The sequence below is a fragment of the Podarcis muralis genome, chromosome 17, assembly GCF_964188315.1.
Source record: "Podarcis muralis chromosome 17, rPodMur119.hap1.1, whole genome shotgun sequence".
NCBI classification, from domain to species: domain Eukaryota; kingdom Metazoa; phylum Chordata; class Lepidosauria; order Squamata; family Lacertidae; genus Podarcis; species Podarcis muralis.
In genome coordinates this window covers 12,002,892-12,027,573 of record NC_135671.1, presented here as the reverse complement: position 1 = coordinate 12,027,573, position 24,682 = coordinate 12,002,892, and the positions used below count along the sequence as shown (strand labels likewise).

Genomic DNA, 24,682 nt, shown 5'->3' with positions numbered 1-24,682 from the left:
TTGGGGAAAGATGGAGGGCTCAAGGAGAAGGGAACGACAGAGGACGAGATGGTTGGATAGTGTTCTCGAAGCTACCAGCATGAGTTTGACCAGACTGTGGGAGGAAGTGGAAGACAGGAGTGCCTGGCATGCTCTGGTCCATGGGGTCATGAAGAGTCGGACATGACTAAACGACTAAAGAACAACAACAACCTTGGTACCCAAACAGCTTGGCTCCCAAACAAATCGGTTCCCGAACACCGCAAACTCGGAAGTAAGTGTTCCGGTTTGCAAATGTTTTTTTGGAAGCCAAACATCTGTTTGGGCTGTAAGCATTGTTTCTGGGGCCAATCAGCCAATAGTTTGCGAATGTTTTGGAAGCTGAACGGACTTCCAGAACGGATTGAGTTTGAGAACCAAGGTACCACTGTATATGTAACTGTGCATTTCTGTAATAATTTAAGTTGTCTGCTATTGCTCCAGGTGTTTTTGGTTTTTGTTTTGGCACACAGCTTAGAGATATTTTAACATATTAAGTGTTGAAGAAATAATTTATTTGTACCATGCCCATCTGACTGAGCTAAATTATAATGATACCCCCCAAATAGGTCTAGGGTTTGAGCCAAATTTCAAAATTCAACAGAGATTTATATCTAAAACATACATGCTTCCGCACCTCAGCTGAACACCTTAATATGCCCCCTACATCTCCGGTTAACATGAGCCGGAGCAGCACGAGGGTTTGCTTAGCTGAGGTGTGGCTCCCCTTTGCATCAGCTGTTAGCTGGGCTGGGAGGCTGAAGAGCCTCAGGAAAGCTCCACTGTGCCTCCGGCTCACGAGGAGACCCTCTCCAGAGTGCATAGAGGATGTTCTCTTCAGGCTCCAGGAAGGGTCTCCTCATGAACTGGAGGCACAGCCAGGCTTTGCTGAGGCTGGTCAGGTCTCTCTCTGTACTTCCAGGGACCAGCTGAGAGGTGCCAGAACACTGTTCCAGCTCAGTCCAGCTGAACAAAAAGCCCTGCTCAGAGCCAAGGGAGGGATGGTGGGACACTGAAGACAGGTCAGTGGATGAAGGGGGCAGGGCCAGAATGGTTGGGTGCTGAACAAACAACAGGCTTGAGTGAGAGAGAGGAAGAAGAAGAGGCAGAAAGCACTGCAGACATAGGACAGACAGCTGAGGAGGAGGTTGGGGCTGAGGGGGCTGAGGCTGGAACAGATTCCCTGGAGCCTACAGATCCTACTGTATTCAGCTCCCCTCCTTCCTTGTCTCCAAGAGCATACAGAGTTTTGCATGTAGCAGAGCAGAGAGCATGGGGGGTAGGGCTCCCCAATGGAGTTTAAGACTGCTGGGAAAACAGCTGGATGGTGGAGAAGACTTCGGGGGAAGTGGGAGAGACAGACCATCAGTCCTGGCAACTGCTTTACCAGGGCCAGTCTTGCCCATAGGTTTCTCTGTTTGTATTCTGTTTCCCTGAATAAAGGATCAACTTTACTGCTCATCTCTGAGTTCCTTTGCTGACCTGCACTAGCCCTGACACCAGGTGCAAGGAGGCCCTTTACAGAGGAGGAGCTAGGTGCTCCGGTACCCAGAGCAGCGTGTGCAGGGCTAGCAGCGGGGGCGAGCTTCCCGGGGGCGCACGTGGCAATTTCATCCCCCCTGGGATGACACCCAGTCACCACACCCCCTTTCTCTGCCAGTGGCCCTTTATCATAGAACTGTTCTGAAATCCTTTGTGATGGCCTGGGAATCAGATTCAGAGGCTGAACCTGAGGAATCCCAGCCTGCACAGGAGTCCCTGCCTCCAGGACCAGCTGAGCCGGGGCAGGGGCTTGAACCTGAAGGGTCCTCACCTGTGCCAGATCCTCAGGTGCAGACACCAGCTGAATCTGCTCTGGCTCCGGAGGTGATTGAGGACCCATTGCCTGCAGGTGCTCCACTCTCAGCCCCGTCAGGGGAAGGTGAGATTGCCTCTGGGTCCAGTAACCCTCCAGCCTCTCCTGAGCTGCAGAGGCTCAGGGCAGAGAGGCGGAGGGAACTAAGTTCCCGCAGGAGGAATGCTCGCCTCCAGGCCAGGAGAGGCGAGTCAACTGTGGACCGGGGCCGCCCTATGCCTCGGGGCACATAAAAGCTGGCCAGCCCAGTCCCAGGTTGCGGGAGCAACATTGTTGGTAGCCTGTTCCTGCCGGCACCCTGTCCTGCTCTTCTGCCAGAGTTTCTGACCACACCTGACTCCTTGCCTTGGACCTCGCTTCAGCCTTGATGGACAGCCTCCATACCACACCCTCAACCTCGGACTGGACTTGGACCACGCCGCACGGTAACCCCCCGGGACCAGCACATCCTTACTGTGGCATAGTGGTGTCACCTTGTGCAGAGGACAGGGATAAATCAGGATTATTTATGTGGTATCTTCTGGAGGTTTTGGCCTCCGACTCCCATCATTTCAGTCAGCTTGACTGGTGGTAGAACATTATGAGAATTGTAATCCAAAATATTGGAAGGGCACCACATTAGCCTTAAAATCAGGCCTTAAAACTCTAGGTAAACACTTGGGACAGGTATGGGGGGGGGACCTTTGGCCCTCCAGATGTTGATGAACTGCAGTTGTCATAATCCCTTGGCCACGCTGGCAGGGCCTGATGATCATTTTAGTTCAGCAATATCTGGAGGGCCAAATGTTCTCTACACCTGACTTAGGAGATGGAGGTATAGAAGCAGCCTAGCTAGGAGGTTAGGGTTGGAGCAGGAATGTTGTTATTGTCGGCAGCCATCTGTCTGAAGAGACAATGGAGTGTGGCTCCAGGGGTGAAGTCAAACTGCAGCACCAAAGTGACCTCTCTGGGGTGCAAGCCTGGGTAGTGTGTATGGAGGTCCTAGGCTGCCCATATGACAAGACCTCCCCATCGACCTCACTGATGTGGTCCAAAGGAAAGCAGATCAGTTTGGTACCAGCTCGGCTGCAGAAGTTGCCAGAAGGAGATATTCAAGGCACCAACCAACCGTCTCAGGGACTCCACTCCGGATTTGGGCAGGGTTTACTTCTTAGCCTGTTCTTCTCCTGAAAATGTCCCACAAGGCAGCAGAGGTTTAGGACCGGAGTTTTCCTCCTCCTAGACTGGCTTCCTTCCGAGGTTGCCAAGCCCCACGAGAAACAAACCCTATAGAAGAGGGACGGAGAGATAATTTTTTTAGCGCACAGACTTGCAAAGGATGTGTTGAATCAATGGTTCCTTTATGTGGAGCAGCAAATGTGAATAAGAGAATGGGGGTTCTGCAGGCTCTGACCGTTTTGGAACGTACCTCTGCTTTATCTTGAGAAAAGAGGAGGCCTTTTTCTCTTTAGGAGTGTTCTGCAGGGGGAGTTCATTCTCCTTAGACACCCAGGAATAAAGAGCAAGTGTGGATTGTGTCCTTTCAATATGTTGCACTGCCAGCCCAACTGATTTTTATATGCAACTGATTGCACATCAAACAGCCCAACTGATTTTGATATTTGGCAATTTCAGTGTTGTGAGTCAAGGTGAGTTTGGTGTTACATTACTAGTCACCAGACAACCAGGAAGCCCTTAATTGGCAGCACAAATCCGAAGCTATTTTAGGAGATCAGTATGGGATTAGGAGCACCTTTTGAATCAAATGTGTGCATTGGTTCTTGCTCATTATGTCTACTTATGCTAAGTCTATTATGAATCACATTTTTGCTTACTGCACACTTTGAAAATAGCCCATTTATTACATGTAATTCTTAACCTAAATGGGAAACATTAGTTTCTTCACACTCTAGAGAAAAGTTGGAGAAGTAAAATTATATACCACCAGTTGATCTGTCATTTTCATCTATATTATCACAATCTAATTAACCATCATTTCTGTTTTGCTGATGCTGTGTTCATCTCTACTACAGATAATCTTAAGGACATTTTTGCCTTGTCTAAACCATTAATTATGGTATGATGGTCAGGTTACCCAATTCCAGAATTAGGTGTAGGTTTGGAGCAAGAAGTAACTTGTTAAAAATATTCTTTTTGTTTTCCTTTTTCTTTTTTTTGCGTAATTAAGAGAGAAGTGGGGAAGGAGGAAAGCATGAAATCGAGGTGATCAGAAAAAGTGGGTGAGTTAACGTATGTATTTTTAGAAATGTATTGCTCGCATAAAACAATGAATTTCAAAAGAGAGAAGAAGAAGAAGAAGAGGAGGAGGAGGAGGAGGAGGAGGAGGAGGAGTTTGGATTTGATATCCCGCCTTTCACTCCCTTTAAGGAGTCTCAAAGCGGCTAACAATCTCCTTTCCCTTCCTCCCCCACAACAAACACTCTGTGAGGTGAGGGAGGCTGAGAGACTTCAGAGAAGTGTGACTGGCCCAAGGTCACCCAGCAGCTGCATGTGGAGGAGCGGAGACACGAACCCGGTTCCCCAGATTACGAGACCACCGCTCTTAACCACTACACCACACTGGCATATTTATACACCACCAGCTCATACACAGGCTTACAGTCAGTGGACTAGGGAGACTAGATTAATTCCCTAAAGGGTCCAAGTGCCCTCCCACTTCCTTCCTACAGGGCTCCAGAAGAAGAAGAAGAAGAAGAAGAAGAAGAAGAAGAAGAAGAAGAAGAAGAAAAGAAGAAGAAGAAGAAGAAGAAGAAGAAGAGTAGTAGTAGTAGTAGTAGTAGTAGTAGTAGTAGTTTGGATTTGATATCCCGCCTTTCACTCCCTTTATGGAGTCTCAAAGTGGCTAACATTCTCCTTTCCCTTCCTCTCCCACAACAAACACTCTGTGAGGTGAGTGGGGCTGAGAGACTTCAGAGAAGTGTGACTGGCCCAAGGTCACCCAGCAGCTGCATGTGGAGGAGCGGAGACACGAACCTGGTTCCCTAGATTACGAGTCCACCGCTCTTAACCACTACACCACACTGGCTCCTAAAATAGGAGTTTTAGGCCCAGTCCTAAATATATTTATTATTCTGGGCACTTCCCACTAAGTTTAGTGACATTAACTTCCACCCAAACATATGTAGGGGTTAGGCTGTGTCCAATCTGCAAAACACTTTGCATTTCATCTGAACTGGACACTATATATGGTCGAGTATCTGGATGCACCTTCTTCATCTGTTGCTATGGTTACTGTTCAGTTTGTTGAGCCTAAGGATGTGCTCAGAACGTCCAGAGCTGTAAGGACATTTGCCTGGCTGATTAAAGTAACCAGAGGTAGCATGTTCTGCTGGGTGGGCAAGACAATAAACGCTTCTTTATAGCAAAGCAAGGTGCCAAAGGTTTTGAAGAAAAGCATGGCAAGACAAGACTATTACAGAAGGAACTCTTTTTTTTTTTTTGACCCCACCATTTTAAATGACTACTGGCCTATACATTCCATCTGTATCAGATGCTTGACACCCCAACTTCAGGTGCTCCTGGAAGACACTAATTTTTTGGATCTATTTCTATTCTGGCTCTCAGCCTGGTTTTGAGACTGAAATTGGAATTGGACAGGGGGGCTTGCATCCTCATGCTGGATCTCTGATGGCCACACCGACCTGTCAAAGGGACTCATGGGGAGGGGAGAGATTAGGATCCAGTCCACCAGGCAAATCCAGTTCCCCACTCCTGGTTTATGAGACCCCTTAGGCTTCCACCTTGTCCCCAAACTATTTAATATTTGCATGAAAGTGCTGGATAAGTTGTCCAGAGATTTGGAGTGTAGTGTCATAGAATCCAAAGAAAAGGGCAAAGTCCCCCCCCCCCATTAAACCCTCCAAGGAGGCCTTTGTCGAGCCCACTCAAGCTACTACCCATCTCATGGGCTTCCTATTCCTTTGCTCCTCCCACTCACAGCCTTTTCTTAGTAATTGCAGCGATGCATCTTCTGTCGCCTCTCTACTTCCTTCCAGAACCACATAGGAAGCAAAGACACAGCCTATGCCTCATTTCTCCTGTTCATCTCCCAACCACCACCACTAGGACCAATAGCACAGCTGCCTTTGTGATCCCCCAGGGAAAACACACACATACACTGGGGGGAAAACCTGACCTCTCTCCACAAATGTCAGGAAGAGAACAAAGGGCAGGAGCGAGCCTACTGGGCACATGGTGGGGAAGAATGTAGTGATGCTTGCAGATACCACAACAGAGGCTCTGATGGGGCTATATGGATGCAGACCCAGAGAATGAATCAGAAGAGGGACCACATTTGCAGAACACATGCAATCTGTCACCCAGCTAAGACTGCACATACACCATACATGTAAAGCACATTCCTGTCCCCTCCAAATATCCAGAGAACTGTAGTTCATTAAGGGTGCTGGGGACTTTAGCTCTGTGAGAGGTAAGCTACAGTTCTCAGGATGCACAAAGCTACAATTTGACGCACCCTTAACTACAATGCCCAAGATGTGCTTTAAATGTGTTCTGAATATTTGTTGTGTGCACAGCCTAGCAATGTTTGTGCAGAAGCACTTTCTGATTGTACATGTCCCCTCTGTAAGTTGGGCATCAGTCTGAAGAACCGGCGAGTTGGATATGGGTGCTCCTGAATTATGAATTATGGTGCTGGAGGATTGAATTATGGTGAATTGAATTATAGTGCTGGAGGAGACTCTTGAGACTCCCATGGACTGCAAGAAGATCAAACCTATCCATTCTGAAGGAAATCAGCCCTGAGTGCTCACTGGAAGGACAGATCCTGAAGCTGAGGCTCCAATACTTTGGCCACCTCATGAGAAGAGAAGACTCCCTGGAAAAGACCCTGATGTTGGGAAAGATGGAGGGCACAAGGAGAAGGGAACGACAGAGGATGAGATGGCTGGATAGTGTTCTTGAAGCTACCAGCATGAGTTTGATGACCAAGCTGCGGGAGGCAGTGGAAGACAGAAGTGCCTGGCGTGCTCTGGTCCATGGGGTCATGAAGAGTCGGACACAACTAAACGACTAAACAACAACAAACAACAACATGGGTGCTCCTGAGGAATAATGACATGTGATCTGAAAGTGGGGTGATGGTGGTTAATTGCCTTCTCTCAGAGGCAGGTGTGTTCCACCCCTCAGAGAAGTGGGTCTGGTTTGGTTTAGCTCATTCCATGTGTGTTCCACCTCAGTGAGAAAAGACTTCCCTCAATAACCACAGACTTTCTGTGACATAATGATACTTGCTGCTAATAAGATGTTGGGCATTGCGTGAAACACAAATGACTGTGTGTGGGTTCGGCTTTGATCACTGCCCACTTGGAAGAGAGTTTAAATTCCATGCAGGAGACGGGTACATCCCAAAAAGACTTCAGCAGCCGGGGAAAGAGCTTCAACAAAGCAGCAGGAGGACCAAGCCATTATTTCTTCTGAATTTGCCATACAACCACGTGGTAAGAATTCCTTGTAATGCCAAGGTTGAAATTTGCAATGTGAATAATGAAAGACGGTGGGGGAAAAAATCATTTCTGATTCTTTCATGCAGGTACCAATTTGAAATATGAAGATTGTAATTCTACTCCTTTCTCTTCTGGGGCTGGCAATCTCTTTACCAGTAAGTAGCTTTTAATCTACTCAAGCTTGGCTGTTTTGGTAAGACGCATGCATACCTAGCAAGCTACAGCAAGGTACACTTAATGTACGGCGTAGCTCTGGGCTTCTAGCTGATAATGGTTCAACATGCTTCTCCCTAAATCCAAGCCTGCAGGGGCAGTGAAACTCACCATTCCACATGTAACTTGGCTTCCTCTGTGCTGCAATACTTTCCCAAACAGGAGGCAACTTCATGCTCCAAATATTGAAGCTTAGGTGTGAAAATGTTCATTTTCAGACTTTTTTTTTTTGTAATCAGCATTTGCACATACCAAATTTCAGTTGGTTGAAAGTAGTATAATTTTTTTTTGTGTGTGTGTGTGTGTCCTTATCTCCCCCCCCCCCCATTTCCTAGGGAGAGACTTACAAATGTCTCAATTTCACACTGTGCTAGTAATCAGGGGACTGCAGTGTGCTATGCCTATGCTACTTGCTAGCTTTCTGAAAGTATTTTCAGCAACGGGGGTATAATGTTTCTGGGGGCAGGCCTGTGAATGTCTTTCTTTTCAGCCTTTTTCTGCCAACTAGTCCCAGACTAGGTGTGTGCTTTCTGTGTGGCAAAATACCTTAACCACATGGGTTGCAATTTATAACACCCACCCACCCCAATTTGAAGACGAGACATAGAAACATCCTGCTTTCAGGGGGGGGTGTAGTATATTGTATACTGTAGTATACAGTTGGGGTATACTGAACTTTATGTGTGCCCATTTTCAGAGCTCTAGCTCACTGAGAAATACTCATTTTCATTTCCCAAGTGAGCCAAGCAGACAGTAAGGGGTATATGTGTACGTTTTCAGAGAATGAGAAGGTTTAGAAAGGTTTATATGCAGAGGAGAGATTGCCGGCTTGCTTAATTCAAGGCTAGGCATAACAACAACAACAATTTAAATAACTAACAGTTTGCTGCCCTTTCATGGTGTCCCAAATCAGCTGCCTGAGGTGGAAGGTTTCCTTTGTGTAAAGGCAGCTGCTTGCCTTTCATTGCTCATGTTATTTTGCAAAGCACTATGTGCATTGATTGTGCCATTTCTGTGTTTCCCAAGCTTCTGAAAGCTGACACACATTTGGCTTTTAAAAAAATATAATAATAATAAGTAAATCCTGAATTAACATTAGGGACATGCATCGGTTTCAAAGGAAATTCTAAAAGCTTACTTTTATGTATGAGAAAGAGCTACCCGCACACAGAAGTGCCCTCAACCTTGCTTTTTGAGGCATCTGTGTCCTGTGTGGGTCTTACCTGGGGTTGCATGTCCAGATTTTCCCAGAGATATTTGAAATACCGTGGTCAGCAGCAGTGTCTGGGCAAAAATTGTTGAAATGTCCGGGAAAATCCAGATACCTGGCAACCGATGTCAGCAGTGTGTCGTTTTTACTGATTTCCCATAAAAAAATAGTTCAGAAACGTTAATTTTGTTTGCAGTTTTGGTAAAAAAAAAAAAGCTCAACAACCTGTCCGCATTTTCACGGTTTGAAATATGGCAACCCTAGTCCTCCAAGGATAGATCATTCTGCTATGTCCCAGGTTCAACCCCTGAATGTCTCCAGTTTAAAGCAGGACTGGGTAGCAGAGGTTGTGAAACCTTTACCAGAGGCCTTGGAGAGATTTTTAAATGCTTGGAAACAATACCCAAGAAAGAATAAGCAGTTCCATGTATATCCCCTTAGAGTAACAATATTTACACATGTAAATCCAACACTAAAAAGTTCATCAGCAGCTCAGTGCATATGCACCTGGCAAACACAGAGTAGTGAATTTCATGTGATAATTTATGCCATAAATATAATGCTGCAACTCACAAAGCTCTGCTGATGCTTGATCTCTGCCCATCTCATTGCACAGAAAGTTCTGTGCTCTGTTTCTGTAGACTTCTGAAACTTCAAGCTGTGATGCTGGGGAGATGTTGCTACCTTGATGCACTGCGGTAAACGGTGCACCGCCCAAGCAGTTGGTGCGACGTGACCTATCAATCATAAGCATTCAGGAACTGCTGCATTACCATTATTTCATTTTGAGTAGGTTGCAATGATGCTGGAACATGAACTAGGCAATTGCTATAGGAAAAGCGAATGAAACGCAACACCAATGGCAGAGGAAGGGGGGTGGGGTGGGGGCGGTCCGCCCTGGGTGTCGCCACTGAGGGGGGTGACAAAATGCAGGGCGGCACTCACTGCGGGGCCTGAGCCACGTGTCTCTCCTGGGAGTGAGGTGGTGGCTTGGGCGCCATCAGGCTCCATGCTGCCCCAAGTGGTCAACCCGCTGCCTCCCCCTCAGCTGTAGGGCGGCTGAGTGGGAGGTGGCAGGCAGACTCTGGAGGCCCCACGGAGCATCCTGCCCCGGCTCGCTCTGCCCAGTGGGTGGCTGGCCCTGCTCTGAGCACAGGGCATGCGTGCCACCCCAGGCGCCCGATCAGCTTGCTCCGCCGCTGTGCAACGCCAATCCATTTTGGTGTACTTCATCTGGAATGCATTTACTTCCTCCTTAGGTGAACCAAATGGGCAGACTCCTTGCTACAAGCAACAGCAGAGAGGTAAGCAGTGTGCTTGTGTGCATGCATTGTAATGTTAGGAAAGCGTCTTTTAAACTATGTATTTCCTTGTCGCTTTTACAAGCTGGATAATTAGCTAGACAAATGCCTATCAAGATGGCAGTGATGCTGGAGACTGGCACAGATTCTTTCCCCTATATACATATTGTGAGTTGCTGGGTTCCCTTGGCAGCTCCTCAGCCTCCCCCCCCTATTGGTTCTGGCCAAAGCAAAAGGCAGAGGAGGGGCTGTTTCTCAAGGTTTGGCACTGTTCAGCACTAAGCCAGAGTGCACTTTGGGGTGAATTTGAGGGCGAATGCTCAGTAGAGGAAGCTGAACAGATGATCTCTCTGGGAATTAGACTGTGGTTCCTATTTGCAGAGTATGCGGAAGACAGACCTGGGTTATCTGACCCTTTCATTCTCTTTTCCCTCGTATAGAAATGATGCAAGACACTCTCGTTTAAAGTTAAAAGAATGCATAACTTTTACTTTGTGTACTTGCAGTTGTGATGTCCCCCCCCCCCAATTGCCCTCGCAAGCTGGTACCTCTGTTCAGATGTTTTGTGTTTCCTGCAAATATTTGGCTTCTCTGATGTACTATCAGCTCTGGTGACAAATGTTCTATAAGGGCTGGTGAAGCTGTGGGTGTTATTGTGCCGTTTTTGTTCTTTTCTTCCTTTTGTGCCAACCCGAACATCTCCCAAAAGTCTTCATCAAAACATTCTGTTTTGTTTTACCGCTGTAGACACTTTGAATTGTTTTCAGTCGAAATAAACTGCCTCCCAAGCTTAAGTACATGTGTGTATAGGAAAACATCCGCAGTACAAGGGAAAGCCAGCAGATTACTATATATCATAGTATATGAATAGTCTACATCACTTCTCCAATGATGAATAATCCAGATTTATCACTTGCAAGAAACTGTTCTGTAATTCAATCCTCAGATACTACGACTGATGCAAAGATACAAAGCCATGGGGAACAATCCGCAGCAAACACAGGTACCTTAAAAGCAAAGTAATTGAAGTGCAACAAGTTGGAAAAGAAAAATTAAGTTTTAACTGCATTGTTCTTGTGAATGTGACGTCTCAAGATAATCTTTAACTGCTGCAGAATTAGGTCATAAGTTTAGTTCTGTATTTCTGTGTGCTGGCTTTACCACTGAATATTACCAACATTGAAATTTCAAGGCTAATTTGATGGCTCAGTAGAAGCATCCAGTTCAAATGGCAGTGGAATGAGAAATGGAGAACAGGGAGCTTGGAATGCCAACAATTCCTTGTCAGACAAGGCTGTCCCACTTCAAGTTGTGCAAAGCCCACTTTAAGCTTCTCCTAACTTGGGCTTCTCCTAACTCTGGGCTTGGACAACACCTCTAATCTTTGCAGCTGGAGACTGAGTACAAGACCCACAATCCTCAACTGCATATGGCAACCAAGGCTAGGTTCTGCTCAGTAAGGGAGGTACAGAACTAATAAGGAGGGGGAGGGTGTCTATATTCTGAGTTTTGCTAGCATTTATTGTGAACATGTAAAGGCTTCTGAGTACACAGTAGGAATGCTTCCAAAAACCCAGGTGGTTTTTGAGACAAATAGGAGAGTGTCTGCACATGTTATAATCCAGGAGAACTAATGGAGTCTATTCTTGCCTCAAAGGGACATTTGGCACAACTACTCAAATAGACTTCTGTCAGTATCCTTATCTTTGAGCCTCTTGCTCTCTCTCTACTTTATGGGACTTCCTCCCAATCTTCAGCATCCCTAGTAAAGCTATTTCTGTCCCTAGAAGCTGATGTGTGGTTTTAACCCCAGCCAAACTGACAGCATTGCTGTCCTTCACAGACCCACAGATACTGAATTGCAAACATTCTGATACACTTCCCACCCAAATATGATGGTGGACGGTAGATGACAGACAGACAGACAGATGATAGATAGATAGATAGATAGATAGATAGATAGATAGATAGATGATAGATAGATAGAGGATAGATAGATGATGATAGATAGATGATAGATGATAGATAGATGATGATGATAGATAGATAGATAGATAGATAGATAGATAGATAGATAGATAGATAGATGATAGATAGATAGATAGATAGATAGATAGATGATAGATAGATAGATAGATAGATAGATAGATAGATGATAGATAGATGAAGATAGATAGATGATAGATAGATAGATAGATGATAGATAGATAGATAGATAGATAGATAGATAGATGATAGATAGATGATAGATAGATACTGTAGATGATAGGTAGTAATAGCTTGCTCTTCACCAAATGGTCCAGGGCAAATTACAAAAATATCACAATAAAAACAGGTGCAATTTATATTAAAATCATAAAAGACCACAAAACTAACTGATAACAAAGTTAACAAAACACGAGCCCAGAACAGCAATGGATAGGAAGGAAAGAGGAAGGAAGACATATACTCAACCAAAGGCAATCCATACTGGATCTTCCAATAGGTAATAGTGGCTAACTAGTACAACCTCAGTGCAATATAGAATTAATTTCATCATTAGAAAGAGAAAATCTTGGAGCAGTAGCAACACTTTGGGAGTGCTTTTCTTTATTTCGAACAGAGGCCATCTCTCTTTTAGAGCTGAAGCAATAAGCAAACATAAACCTGATCCTTAAAATAAAATAAAATAAAAACAACGTTCAAATTGCATACTTCATCCTTAATTTGTGTTCCCTCCTTGATGGTAGCAAAGGCCAAGATTGGGGCCTGGATTGCCTCCAGCAAAGCTGGTTCCAGATCAGAATCCATCAGTAAACCAGGTGCCCAATGAGGTAAGCTGGAAAGAATTCATCTCACAAGTCAGTGTTGTGTAATGCGTTTCCATGGTAGTGGGTACCGCTATTTTAGAAGTGCAGACAGAGAAATCAATGCCAGCTGCTCGACTCCAAATTGCAGGCCTTCTGGCTCATGGGGGAATGACCCAGTGGAACTGGTCTGGCTAGGTCCATTAAACAAGATGCTGTAGGTGGGCTGAAAGCAAGGAGCTTAGAAGTCCCAGGCCTTATGGTGTGAGGGCAAAAATGAGAAAAGTTTGCAGCAGGCAGATCTGATATAATGGCTCACATTCTAGAGGGAGTCTGGTGCCTGACTGCCTTCGCAGATGAGGCTTCTGTTACTGTTATGGAAGGCTGCATATACATCTGCTCTGTGTGGTTCAAGACAAAGAGATCTGGGCGCTGAATGGCAAGACATTTCTCTCTTACTGCTGGTGTTATTTGTGCTACTAAATTGACTGTGCAGAGAGGAAGTGATGTGGTTAGAAATACATTTTCTTAAGCCCAAGTTAGTGGTTCCAGCTAGGTCCCTCCTTACTGCACATGAAGGGGTCAGTCTATGGACTGACAAGAATAATGATGATTCTGGGTTTGTGGCAAAACTAGTTCACATTCCTGCAGCAGCAAGTGTACGACAGGTGGGTCAATCCTATTCAGAATCAGAACTGGGACTAATGGACCTCAAGAGTCCCAAATGCTCTTGCTCTTGTGTGTTTCAGAGCTAAATACGCTTGTTTTGAAGTCATTTCCTTAGTCTCACCTATTTCCACTGGACCTACTTCTGAATAAATGTGTTTGGGATTACATACAAAGTCTTTTCACCACAGCTTGACTGTGGCTCAGATTTCAACTAAGAATATGGGAGATAAATTTGGCATATCTTCACGCCCAATATCTTGATTCAAACTATGCTTATCCATATTAGAAGAGTTTGGATTTGATATCCTGCTTTATCACTACCTGAAGGAGTCTCAAAGCGGCTAACATTCTCCTTTCCCTTCCTCCCCCACAACAAACACTCTGTGAGGTGAGTGGGGCTGAGAGACTTCAAAGAAGTGTGACTAGCCCAAGGTCACCCAGCAGCTGCATGTGGAGGAGCAGAGACACGAACCCAGTTCACCAGATTACGAGTCTACCGCTCTTAACCACTACACCACACTGGTGTATTTACTCTGGCTAAAATTCTATACACAATGGGGTTAACTCCTATTGAATTCTGAGTGGACTGCACTGTCCATCTGTTCCAGCATAACCAGCTTTCCAGGTTATATTTATTAAATGCATGTTGATCAATGTGATTCTTTGTCACCCTTTAGCAGGTTGCTCCACTTGAATGGACCTTTGCAAATTTCCCAGTTACTTCCAATTTCCCACAAAACCCACCAGAGCTGGGAGGGCCAAACATGCAAGTAAGGAAGCTTCTTAAAGGGTTATGTGCCGTCTTAAAAGCAGATCATAAATGCATTGTGCTTTTCTAACTTGTAACAGAGATTTGAGTATTATTTTATTTTATTTCTCCATGTAGTCCAGGAATTATTTTCTTTCAGCATATAGTCCAGATATTGTTCAACTCCAGCTCCCACCAGCCCTGACCATAGGCTATGTTTACTGGGGCTGATGGAACATTTGGAGGTCCCCCTCCTATTACCTTCTTCTAGGACCTTGTTTTACCTTTTCCAGTGTTTTTAAATAAAACTGAAGGATACATTGGCCTGGTTGACACATCACAATCAGCCAACCATGGCTAAGCACATGTGTGTTGAAGTCTTAGCCACTTCGTTCCATTCTCCTGTTGTGCTGAGCTAAGCCATGGTTTGGCTTAAGATGTCTTCTGAACCTGTGCTCATGATGTAGCTCTCCCAGACTCTTTCCACAAGCCATAAACCACAGGACGAACCTTAAAGTTCATAGTTAGTCAGTAGAGGGCTAAACCACAAGCCCGTATTTGGATGACATGATAAGCCAAGCTATGGTTTATTTGCAGTGCAGTGCAGCTCAGCAGCAGAACAACTGTAGAGGAGAAAAGCAGCAGCAGGAGTCCCCATGTTAGTACAGTCATGCTAGGCCATGGTTTCACTTAACGTGGTGTGTGAAACAGGCCATCAGTTCTTCACTGTTATGAAACATTCATTGTGAAGTCACTCAACAGTAAGTTTTAAAAATGAGATTTCAAATGGTTTGATCTTTAAGGGCTAAGCAAATATTCTAGAGCTGCTATTATTGATTTGAATGATATCTCCTACTCCTCAGCCAAGAAAAGTTCCCAGAGCAGCAAACACTGCTCTGTTGCATCACCTGATATCCAGAATACTCTTTGAACATTAGAATACAAAGTAATATTCTGCCTAGTAAATGTGTTATATGCTATGACTTTCAATGTTTTTGCATAAATCAGTGTTTCCCAACCTTTTTTGGGCAAAGGCACACTTGTTTCATGAAAAAAATCTCGAGGCACACCACCATTAGAAAATGTTAAAAAATTTAACTCTGTGCCTATATTGACTATATAAAAAGTACAGTGGTGCCTCGCAAGACGAAATTAATTCGTTCCGCAAGTCTCTTCGTCTTGCGAGTTTTTCGTCTTGCGATGCACGGTTTCCCATAGGAATGCATTGAAAATCAATTAATGCGTTCCTAGGGAAACCGCCTTCAGACCAGGTCCGGGGACAGTCTGTCCCCCGACCTCTTCTGAAGGCTGGGGGGGGGGGAAGGGCTTTTATTCCCACTGCCAGCCTTCAGAAGGCTGTTCTGAAGGCTGGCGGTGGGAAGAAAAGCCCTTCTTCCCACCTCCCGCCCCGCAAGCTCCGGGGACAGGAGGGCTTTGCTGCCGACCGCCAGCATTTTAAAAGCCCCTGCTGTCCCGGGGCGATTTTAAAATGCTGGCGGGCGGGAGCGAAGTCTCCGCTGCCCCGAGGAGATTTTAAAATGCTGGGGGTCGGCAGCGAACGCTTCGCTCTCGCCCGCCAGCATTTTAAGATCGCCCGGGGCAGCGGAGAAGTCTCCGCTGTCCCGGGAAGGCAGGCGGGGGGAGCAAAGACTTTTGCCCCCGCCTGCCTTCAGAAGAGGTCCAGGACCTCGTTCCGATGCCGGGCGGCGGGGTGCGAGGTTCCCGCCCCACCGCCCGGCATCGGGGCATCGTTCCGATGCCCGGCGGGGTGCGAGGTTCCCGCCCCACCGCCCGGCATCGGGGCATCGTTCCGATGCCCGGCGGCGGGGTGCGAGGTTCCCGCCCCCCCGCCCCGCTTCGGAGCAGCGCTCCGAAGCGGGGCGGCTGGGGCAGGTGTTCCCGCCCCCCCGCCCCGCTTCGGAGCAGCGTTCCGAAGCGGGGCGGCTGGGGCAGGTGTTCCCGCCCCCCCGCCCCGCTTCGGAGCACCGGGAGAAGCGATCTCCCCACAGCCCCTTGCTTCAAAAGAGGTCCGGGGGCAGCGGGGAAGAAGCGCTGCGCTTCCCGCTGCCCCCGGACCTCTTTTGAAGCAAGGGGCTGCGGGGAGATCGCTTCTCCCCGCAAACCCTTGCTTCAAAAGAGGTCCGGGGGCAGCGCGAAGCGCTTCCCGCTGTCCCCGGACCTCTTTTGAAGCAAGGGGCGGTGGGGAGAAGCGATCTCGGGCGCCGCGGCGCGCAGGCGCACTGCTCGCTCCTCTTTCCGCGCAGGCGCCTTCTCTCGCTCTTTCGCCTCCTTTTCTTTCTCTCTCGATGGTCCGCCTACAAAGGAGCGAGGGAGGCGCCCGCCATGTTTGGATTTGCATTCAGCAGGAGATGCCGCCGCCGCCCCGCCTCTCCCGCCTCCCTCCCACGGCACACCAGGCAAGGTCTCACGGCACACTAGTGTGCCGCGGAACACCGGTTGGGAAACACTGGCATAAATCACTTTAAAAAACTTCAGTCATTTTTGTGTTACAGAACTTTCCTGGCTATAATGTACTACCATTGACCCAGATGCTCCCATTGGACCTTAATTCTGTAAGTTATTTTTCTTCCTAAGCATGCCATGTTCTATATTTGGTTTCATCACTGCAAGATTATTATTTTTTTTAACAAAAAGAAATTGAAGAAATCATTCTGGTTTTGCTCTATAGGAAGTTTTGTTATATCTGAAGGTATTCTGATGTAAGAAGACACCATTATTGCTGCTCCTATTACAGAACTTCTATTTATCTAAAAGAGTCAAAATATAATGTCATAAGCACGATGTGTCCCAATTTTCTGGTACATCTCTCTTTCAAACCACTGTCAATGACTTCCTTTTCTTTTTTGAATTGTTAAAGTTGTTGCTCTTTGGGGTTCTAAGAAATACACACACACACACACACACACACACACACACACACAATATCTCCCAACCCTGTAGCAGCAGGTGCTGTTGCTTACAAAGAGGGGCAGGGGAGGGGCAAGGTGCCAGAGACCTGGGTGCAGTGCGAATGGGCCAGATGAGCCAATCCAGTTCTCCCACAACCTCCCTGCCGCTGTCCCAGTAAGCGGCAGTGACTCATCTGCCAGGAAACTAGCGTGCTGGCTCTGCCCACCCACTGACCTCATGGTCAGATTCAAGCTGGAATGAAATTTCTCTGAAAACAATTTTCTGATAAATGTGGTGAATTTTTCTTTTTTTTCTTTCTTGAACTGAACTGCTGGAGAATGTATTTTGAGGGGAAACAGCCCTAATCCATAATAATAATAATAATAATAAATTTTATTTATATCCCGCCCTCCCCAGCCGAAGCCGGGCTCAGGGCGGCTAACAACAATAAAACAGTACAAAAGTACAGCATAAATAACATTCTAAAATCATTCATTATAAAAATTAATTAATTCAAGCCACTGGCAACCATTGGGCCAGAGCTCCGCGAAGATTGCCGAGGGAGGGGGTCAGGCTGTGCCCTGGCCAAAGGCCTGGTGGAACAGCTCTGTCTTGCAGGCCCTGCGGAAAGATGTCAAGTCCCGCAGGGCCCTGGTCTCTTGTGACAGAGCGTTCCACCAGATCGGAGCCACAGCCGAAAAAGCCCTGGCTCTAGTTGAGGCCAGCCTAACTTCTCTGTGGCCTGGGACCTTCAAGATGTTTTTATTTGAAGACCGTAAGTTTCTCTGTGGGGCATACCAGGAGAGGCGGTCCCGTAGGTACAAGGGTCCTAGGCCGTATAGGGCTTTAAAGGTTAAAACCAGTTTCTATGTAGTTTCTATCAGTTTCCTACTTGAGCAGCACCCCCCCACCCAGCTGCTTTTTGCCCCAAAGCTGCTTTTTGCTGAGAGGAGAGGGGATTTTCAGCAGGAACCTCACATAGGTTGCCTGTCTAAAACGGGACCCCATGTCTTCAAAGTCAAAGCACACTTTTTAAAACGCTGCAGATAAAGTAAAATGGTGCTTGGCCCTGTGTGCCCCCGTTTAGCAGGCAAGTGGAAGAGGATCTATGGATCACCAGAGGCACAGGTGCAACAGAACAACCAAAGGGCTTCCAATGTCCCATGGTGGTCTGCTCCTCAAACTGACACCTTCTTCTCAGAGGTTTCTGTCTGCTGTAGTTCCCTGTTCCAAACTGTGCTTGGTGCTGTGAGTAAAAAAAGCCAGTGCCCAGTTCTCAGGGCTTCACGTTGAGGCCACACACTCATACCCTCCAACATTTCTCCGATGAAAATAGGAACATCCTATTCCATAATAATAATTTCATTCATTATACCATGCCCATCTGACTGGGTTGCCCCAGCCACTCTGGGCAGCATCTAACATGTTTAAAAACATAATAAAACATTAAACACTAGAAGAAGAAAAAACCCTTCCCTATACAAGGCTGTTTTCAGATGTCTTCTAAAGGTTATATTTTTACATATCTCCTTGGCTTGGATAACTCCATATTTCGCTGATGAAATATGAATAACTCCATATTCGGCTGATGAAAATAGGGATGTCCTAAGGAAAAGTGGGACATTCTGGGATCAAATCAGAAACTGGGTTGGCTTCTGTAAATACAGGACTGTCCCTGGAAAATAGGGACACTTGGAAGGTCTGCACACTGCCTGTCAAATGATGCAAACGACGACATTGTTCAAAATGACTCAACATTGTCTTGGCAACATTGTGGCTGCCCTGTTTACCCATCATGAGATGGCCTGGGCTGAAGGCCTCTGCTATGACAACAAAGCTCATGTCCCTGTCATCTGCTGTGTTTGGAATTAAAATATTTATGGTTCTGAGAAATTATAATCAGATTTTACATAATTGATTTCAAATGGAGCATTTATTCTCTTTCTGTATTTGTCCCTGATAGTTTCAAACCCTTATTTCTTTTCACATAGCTTGCTATCCTATTGGGGGCATTGACACTTCCTCAGACGCTGCCTGTAGCGGGCGTTGGAACAACTATGCCACAACAGCTGCTGCCACCCCAATCGGTAAGTATTTTATAGCACTTTGAGGCTGCAATCTCATACCTGATTTGTTGTTTGGTCGTTTAGTCGTGTCCAACTCTTCATGACCCCATGGACCAGAGCATGCCAGGCACTCCTGTCTTCCACTGCCTCCCACAGTTTGGTCAAACTCATGTTAGTAGCTTTGAGAACACTGCCCAACCATCTTGTCCTCTGCTGTCCCCTTCTCCTTGTACCCTCAATCGTTCCCAAAATCAGGTTCTTTTCCAGGGAGTCTTCTCTTCTCATGAGGTGGCCAAAGTATTGGAGTCTCAGCTTCATGATCTGTCCTTCCAGTGAGCACTCAGGGCTGATTTCCTTAAGAATGGATAGGTTTGATCTCCCTGCACTCCATGGGACTCTCAAGAGTCTCCTCCAGCACCATAATTCAAAAGCATCAATTCTTCAGCGATCAGCCTTCTTTATGGTCCAGCTCTCACTTCCATGTATCACTACTGGGAAAACCATAGCTCTGATTACCTGGCAGTAAATCCCACTGAACTCTGACCATGCACTTATAGGATGGCGCTGTAAACATACTAATGCTGCAAGTCTATATAAGTCTGCTCCAAAGTGAGCAAAGGATGGCGGCTAATAGTGTCTACACTATTCACCCTTCGCCATTTGGGAATTTATGTTGGTGCTAGTGAAGAGATACTGGTGCAACACTAAAAAACACACACTCACCCTTCTAGATAAGACAGCACAGCTAGAGATTGGAAACTGGAATGCAAATGAGAATAATGTCCCCATAACTTCTGTGATTACTTGTAGCTTTGTAAGGGGTAATCTACAGCTTCCATGATCCTTGTGTAGGAAATGTGCTTTAAAAATATGGTGTGTATTTTAAATTTGTCAAGGAGGTGCCAATTATGACAACTTTTCTTACAGATGCTTCCAATTATAGTTGCGCAAATGGGGCCACAGGTAAGAAGTTAGACAAAACTATTTTAATAATAATAATAATAATAATAATAATAATAATAATAATAATACCCTGTCCATCAGGCATCCACTCTGAATTTCTTGGGCTCTTGAAATATAGTTGTCCCTTTCTTTTTTTCTTTTTTCCTGAAAAATGAGGGGTGAACGCCTGTCAGATATTTCTGAGCTACAGTTCCCATCATTGCTGACCATTGGCAATGCTTGCTGGTGCTGATGGGAGTTGTAGTCCAACAACATCTGAAGTGCCACAGGGTCCCCATCACTGCCCTTTTCTCTCATTGCACCTAGTTAGCAGTTGGGTGAGGGAAAGGAGTGACCTCACATTCCCTGCCATATCCACTCTCCACGTGCTGGTGGAAGGTCTGGTGAACCTGGACTACACATATAGGCTCACTGCATGATTTAGCTCCCCCATGGCCTGGCAGGGGGTATGGCAGCAGGGGGGGGGGCTAATGGCCATGGCCTCGCTTTCCCTGCCCACCCTCCAACATTTTGCTGGGAAAAATAGGGACGTCCGATGCTGTTTTTCTAGAAAAAGAGGAGCTGGAACTCACCATGAACACCTCCCTCATTCTCCTAGAATCTGACATTATTGTTAATTGCGTGAGGGAATATGGCTCTAGCTTATTAGAGATGCTCATTCTCATAGCAAGGGGAGATGTAGCTTAGTCACAGAGCATTTTCCTCGCAAGCAGAGAGCTGCATGTTCATTCCCCCAGCATCTCTCGGTAGGGTTGGGAAAGATACAAAATCCTGAGCTCAACAGTCTGGCTCAATGTGAGGCTGCTTCCTTCACACGTTTTGCTCTCGAGAGAAACGCACAAGTGGAAAGCATGGGGATTATTTCTCTGTCCTGGATCTGGCAGGGTGTTTTAATTCCAATGAAACCTGCATAGAAGCACACACAGGCAAATACAGGATGGCATAGAGGTGTGCTAAAGAGCTAGGAACTGGTTGTGTTGCATAGTGGCTGTTTGTTGACAGACCGAGCTGTGAACAAGGAAGTCCATTTTGTACGTTGCTATATAGTAATTTGCCTCATAAGACTACTAGGCTACTATTACTACCAATACTACCCAGTTTGCATTGAATTTGAATAGACTTTTTGTGTGTGTGTGTGTACACCCACAGCCACACACCATTTCTATTGTTTTGATATACTGAATAGTTTCATATCTGTTATTAGCATATTGTAAATTTCTTTTGGGATGCCTCATGGCAAACTACTCCTAAATGAAATAAACAACAACTACAAAGCCTGCTGGTGTTAGTATGTTGTGTACCTTCTTAAAGATACCATTTAAATATATATATATATTTCTGCAAATTTAGCTTTTACTTACCTCACCCCTCTCCTTTTTGGGGCTCTAGGGTGCAGTGCTCAGTTCTGAAGAAATGGTAAGTAGCTCGCTCCTTAATTTCTTATATTCTTTTCTCAAAATAGTTGGTCAGCAATCACCACCGAGCTGTTTCAAGCCCACCCTGTTAGTGTGGCCCCCTCACTTCTGTGGCCTCCACTACATAGGAGAACAATGAAGCACCCATTCCAAGATCCTGGGTCAAGGAGGGGGAGGGTATGTCAGAATTTAGTCTTGGTTTCAGGACTCAGTACCCCTGAGTATTTTAGTTTTTGTTTTGAATGTGAGGAAGCCTTTAGTCAAGGTATATGAAAACTCTGGGCTGAGGGCCAAAACTGGACACCATGGAACTCTCCCCTGGCCTCCCCTCTATCCACACCTGATGATGCTCTAGGTACAACACACCCTAGCCAGCTTCCTGATTGTGGGTTTGTGTGACTACCCATTCTGGCCACACCCTCACACTCTGGCCTCACCCTCTTTTGGCTCTGACCACACCCACCGCTAGGGACGCAGGTGGCGCTGTGGGTTAAACCACAGAGCCTAGGGCTTGCCGATCAGAAGGTCGGCGGTTCGAATCCCCGCGGCGGAGTGAGCTCCCATTGCTCAGTCCCTGCTCCTGCCCACCTAGCAGTTCGAAAGCACGTCAAAGTGCAAGTAGATAAATAGGAACTGCTCCGGCAGGAAGGTAAACGGCGTTTCGTTTGCTGCTCTGGTTCACCAGAAGCGGCTTAGTCATGCTGGCCACATGACCCGGAAGCTGTCTGCGAACAAACGCCAGCTCCCATGGCCCATAGAGCGAGATGAGCCCCGCAACCCCAGAGTCGGTCACGACTGGACCTAATGGTCAGGGGTCCCTTTACCTTTACACCCACCGTTGCAATGTAAAGGGGCTTCTGTTAGTTGGATCTGGCCCAATAATAACTAATAAGGATTGATGTGTGGGTAGGCTTGCCAAAACTAAAAAGGTTCATGTGCGTGACAGTATACCCGTCACCGAATCCAACTTTTCTTGGAGCAGAATTTGGTCTTCTCCCATCTCACCATGGGGTTTAGGGAGATGCTGAAGTTCCAACTCAAGCACTGTGGATAAGGAGGTGCACTACATTTCTCCTCCTCCTTCCTCTCTCTCTCTCTCTAATGTCCAAAGAGGCTCTCTGTGACGTTGATGTTAGTCGTCAAACATCCTGACAAGTGTTCTATTGCTTGTCTTCTCCCTTTGTAGGCACCACAGTCACAAATTGTTGGGGTTCTAGTCCCCGGAGGAGGATTCTTCCCTTTGGGTCAGGCCCTTCCTGAAGGTCAAGAAGATCTTCTTCCAGCAAACCAGGCTGGTTCTAATCCGGGCAACCTACCATTTCCAGAGGGCACAGCAGCAGCCATCCAGAAGATTTCTCCAACAGCAAGTGATGGCCTGAGCGAGGTTGCAAGCGGGTTATACCCAACCCCCTCGGGCTTCAGACAGCCAGGCCCTGTGATGAATGGTGTGTTTGCCGAACCAACTTCTGGCATGAATATGGAGCCGAGTGAACTCCGGGAACCGCCTACGTCTCTCATAAGACTTGATAAGGACAATAATGGGAAGCAGCAGCACAATCTGTCTCGGTCACATGTGAGAGGAGACAGCTACGTGCCATTAAGCACCGTGGCAAGTAAGCCATTGAAAGAACCATAAAGGGAGACCTCTCAATTATCATGTCTTCTGTGTATTGTATATCGTATGCAGATGCTAACATGTGTGTGGTAACTGAGTTGAAATTTGCGCTAGGGGTGGTTGGAGGATTTTTTGTTTTTTTTTGAAAAAATAGTAATCATTATGGATTGTATCTAACATTAATCCTGCTTAGAGGAGACCCAGTGACATTAATGGACACGAGCAACTTAGGCCCCTCAACTTTAGTGGGTCTTAGTTGGATACAGCCTTACTAGTTGGAAAATTTGGAAATTCCCATTCCAGAAAGGGAAATACTCTTTTAACAGCCTTATAACAATGCTTAGCAGCTTTTAATTCCGGCTCTAGAGCTTAATGACGACGGGTTGAGTTGGGTGATACATATTTTAAGAAAGATTATTGTGAGAATCTTTTTATTTAGTTTCATGCCTCTTTACAGTGAGACCCTTTTTCATAAAGATTCTCTCTTATATACAGGGAGGAATCTTCACTTGCAGGGGTTCCATTTAGGGAGGGAAACCAGAATCTCCCTTTTCCCTTTTCCAGACACTCTGCAATAATTCATTGGAAGCATAGATCCGTAGCCTGCAAACGAGTTTCATATACTGAGCGGCTATTGTGATAAATGATTAATGGCCAAATTACACATGTGAGCAGAAGACCTGAGTTTTTAATCATAGGAACTGCCCAAATCACATGTAAAAGGGTGCCATTTAAAGTACAAAAGTGGGTGTATGATGTCCTCTATGCTGTTTTTGTCCTCAACTAAGTCTGCAGGGGCCACATGCCAGTTCCTGCCTGCTAGGGATAAGACTTGAAAAAATGCTTCATTACCACTTTCTTATATGATGCAAAGCCAAAAAAACCAAATTATAAATTCATGGGAGATGTATCCTGCTGAAGATATCAGATAATGAGAGACTGTCCATCAAAGAACACATTCATTATATTTCACGATTTGACATGACTTGGTGAACAGTGTGCCACAAATGTCCCTTTCCTCATTGTGCCATATTGCATCTGATAGTAATTTCTGGCAGCAATGCATAATAAACAATAAGTCAATAAATATCTTTTCAGAGGCATGTGATTGGGCTTGAATTTAGTGCGCTATTCCAGCTGAAAGTTTTAATCATATTAAAGGGAATGAGAAAAATTTCCATTCACAATATGAAGCTTGTTCTGGTTATTTCTTCTTTATGGTTGCTTGGAAATGTTTGTCACGCTATTACAAATATTACGCCTGCACAAATGTAACAGCTTGCCAGATGGAACGAGCTCCCCTCGTCCCCATGTCCTGTTCTGGGGTTTCCTCATGAACACACCCCGATTTTAGGGAAAACCCTAAATTTTAGGGGAAATTTTAGGGGGAAATCCTGTTGCACAAGCGGAGGTTCATTAGATAACAAGAGTATCATAACAAACGTTGC

General features: G+C 46.0%; 1 protein-coding gene across 1 annotated transcript; it reads left to right on the top strand.

The window, feature by feature from the left end:
- Positions 1 to 7,439: 7,439 nt before the first annotated feature.
- On the top strand, positions 7,440 to 23,255 carry AMTN (amelotin). The gene is made up of 10 exons (XM_077921229.1): positions 7,440 to 7,493; positions 10,021 to 10,065; positions 11,009 to 11,065; positions 12,792 to 12,875; positions 14,198 to 14,287; positions 16,779 to 16,838; positions 19,167 to 19,262; positions 20,169 to 20,204; positions 21,594 to 21,620; positions 22,806 to 23,255. The coding sequence occupies exons 1-10, from the start codon at positions 7,440 to 7,442 to the stop codon at positions 23,253 to 23,255; spliced, it is 999 nt and encodes a 332-aa protein (XP_077777355.1).
- Positions 23,256 to 24,682: the final 1,427 nt, after the last annotated feature.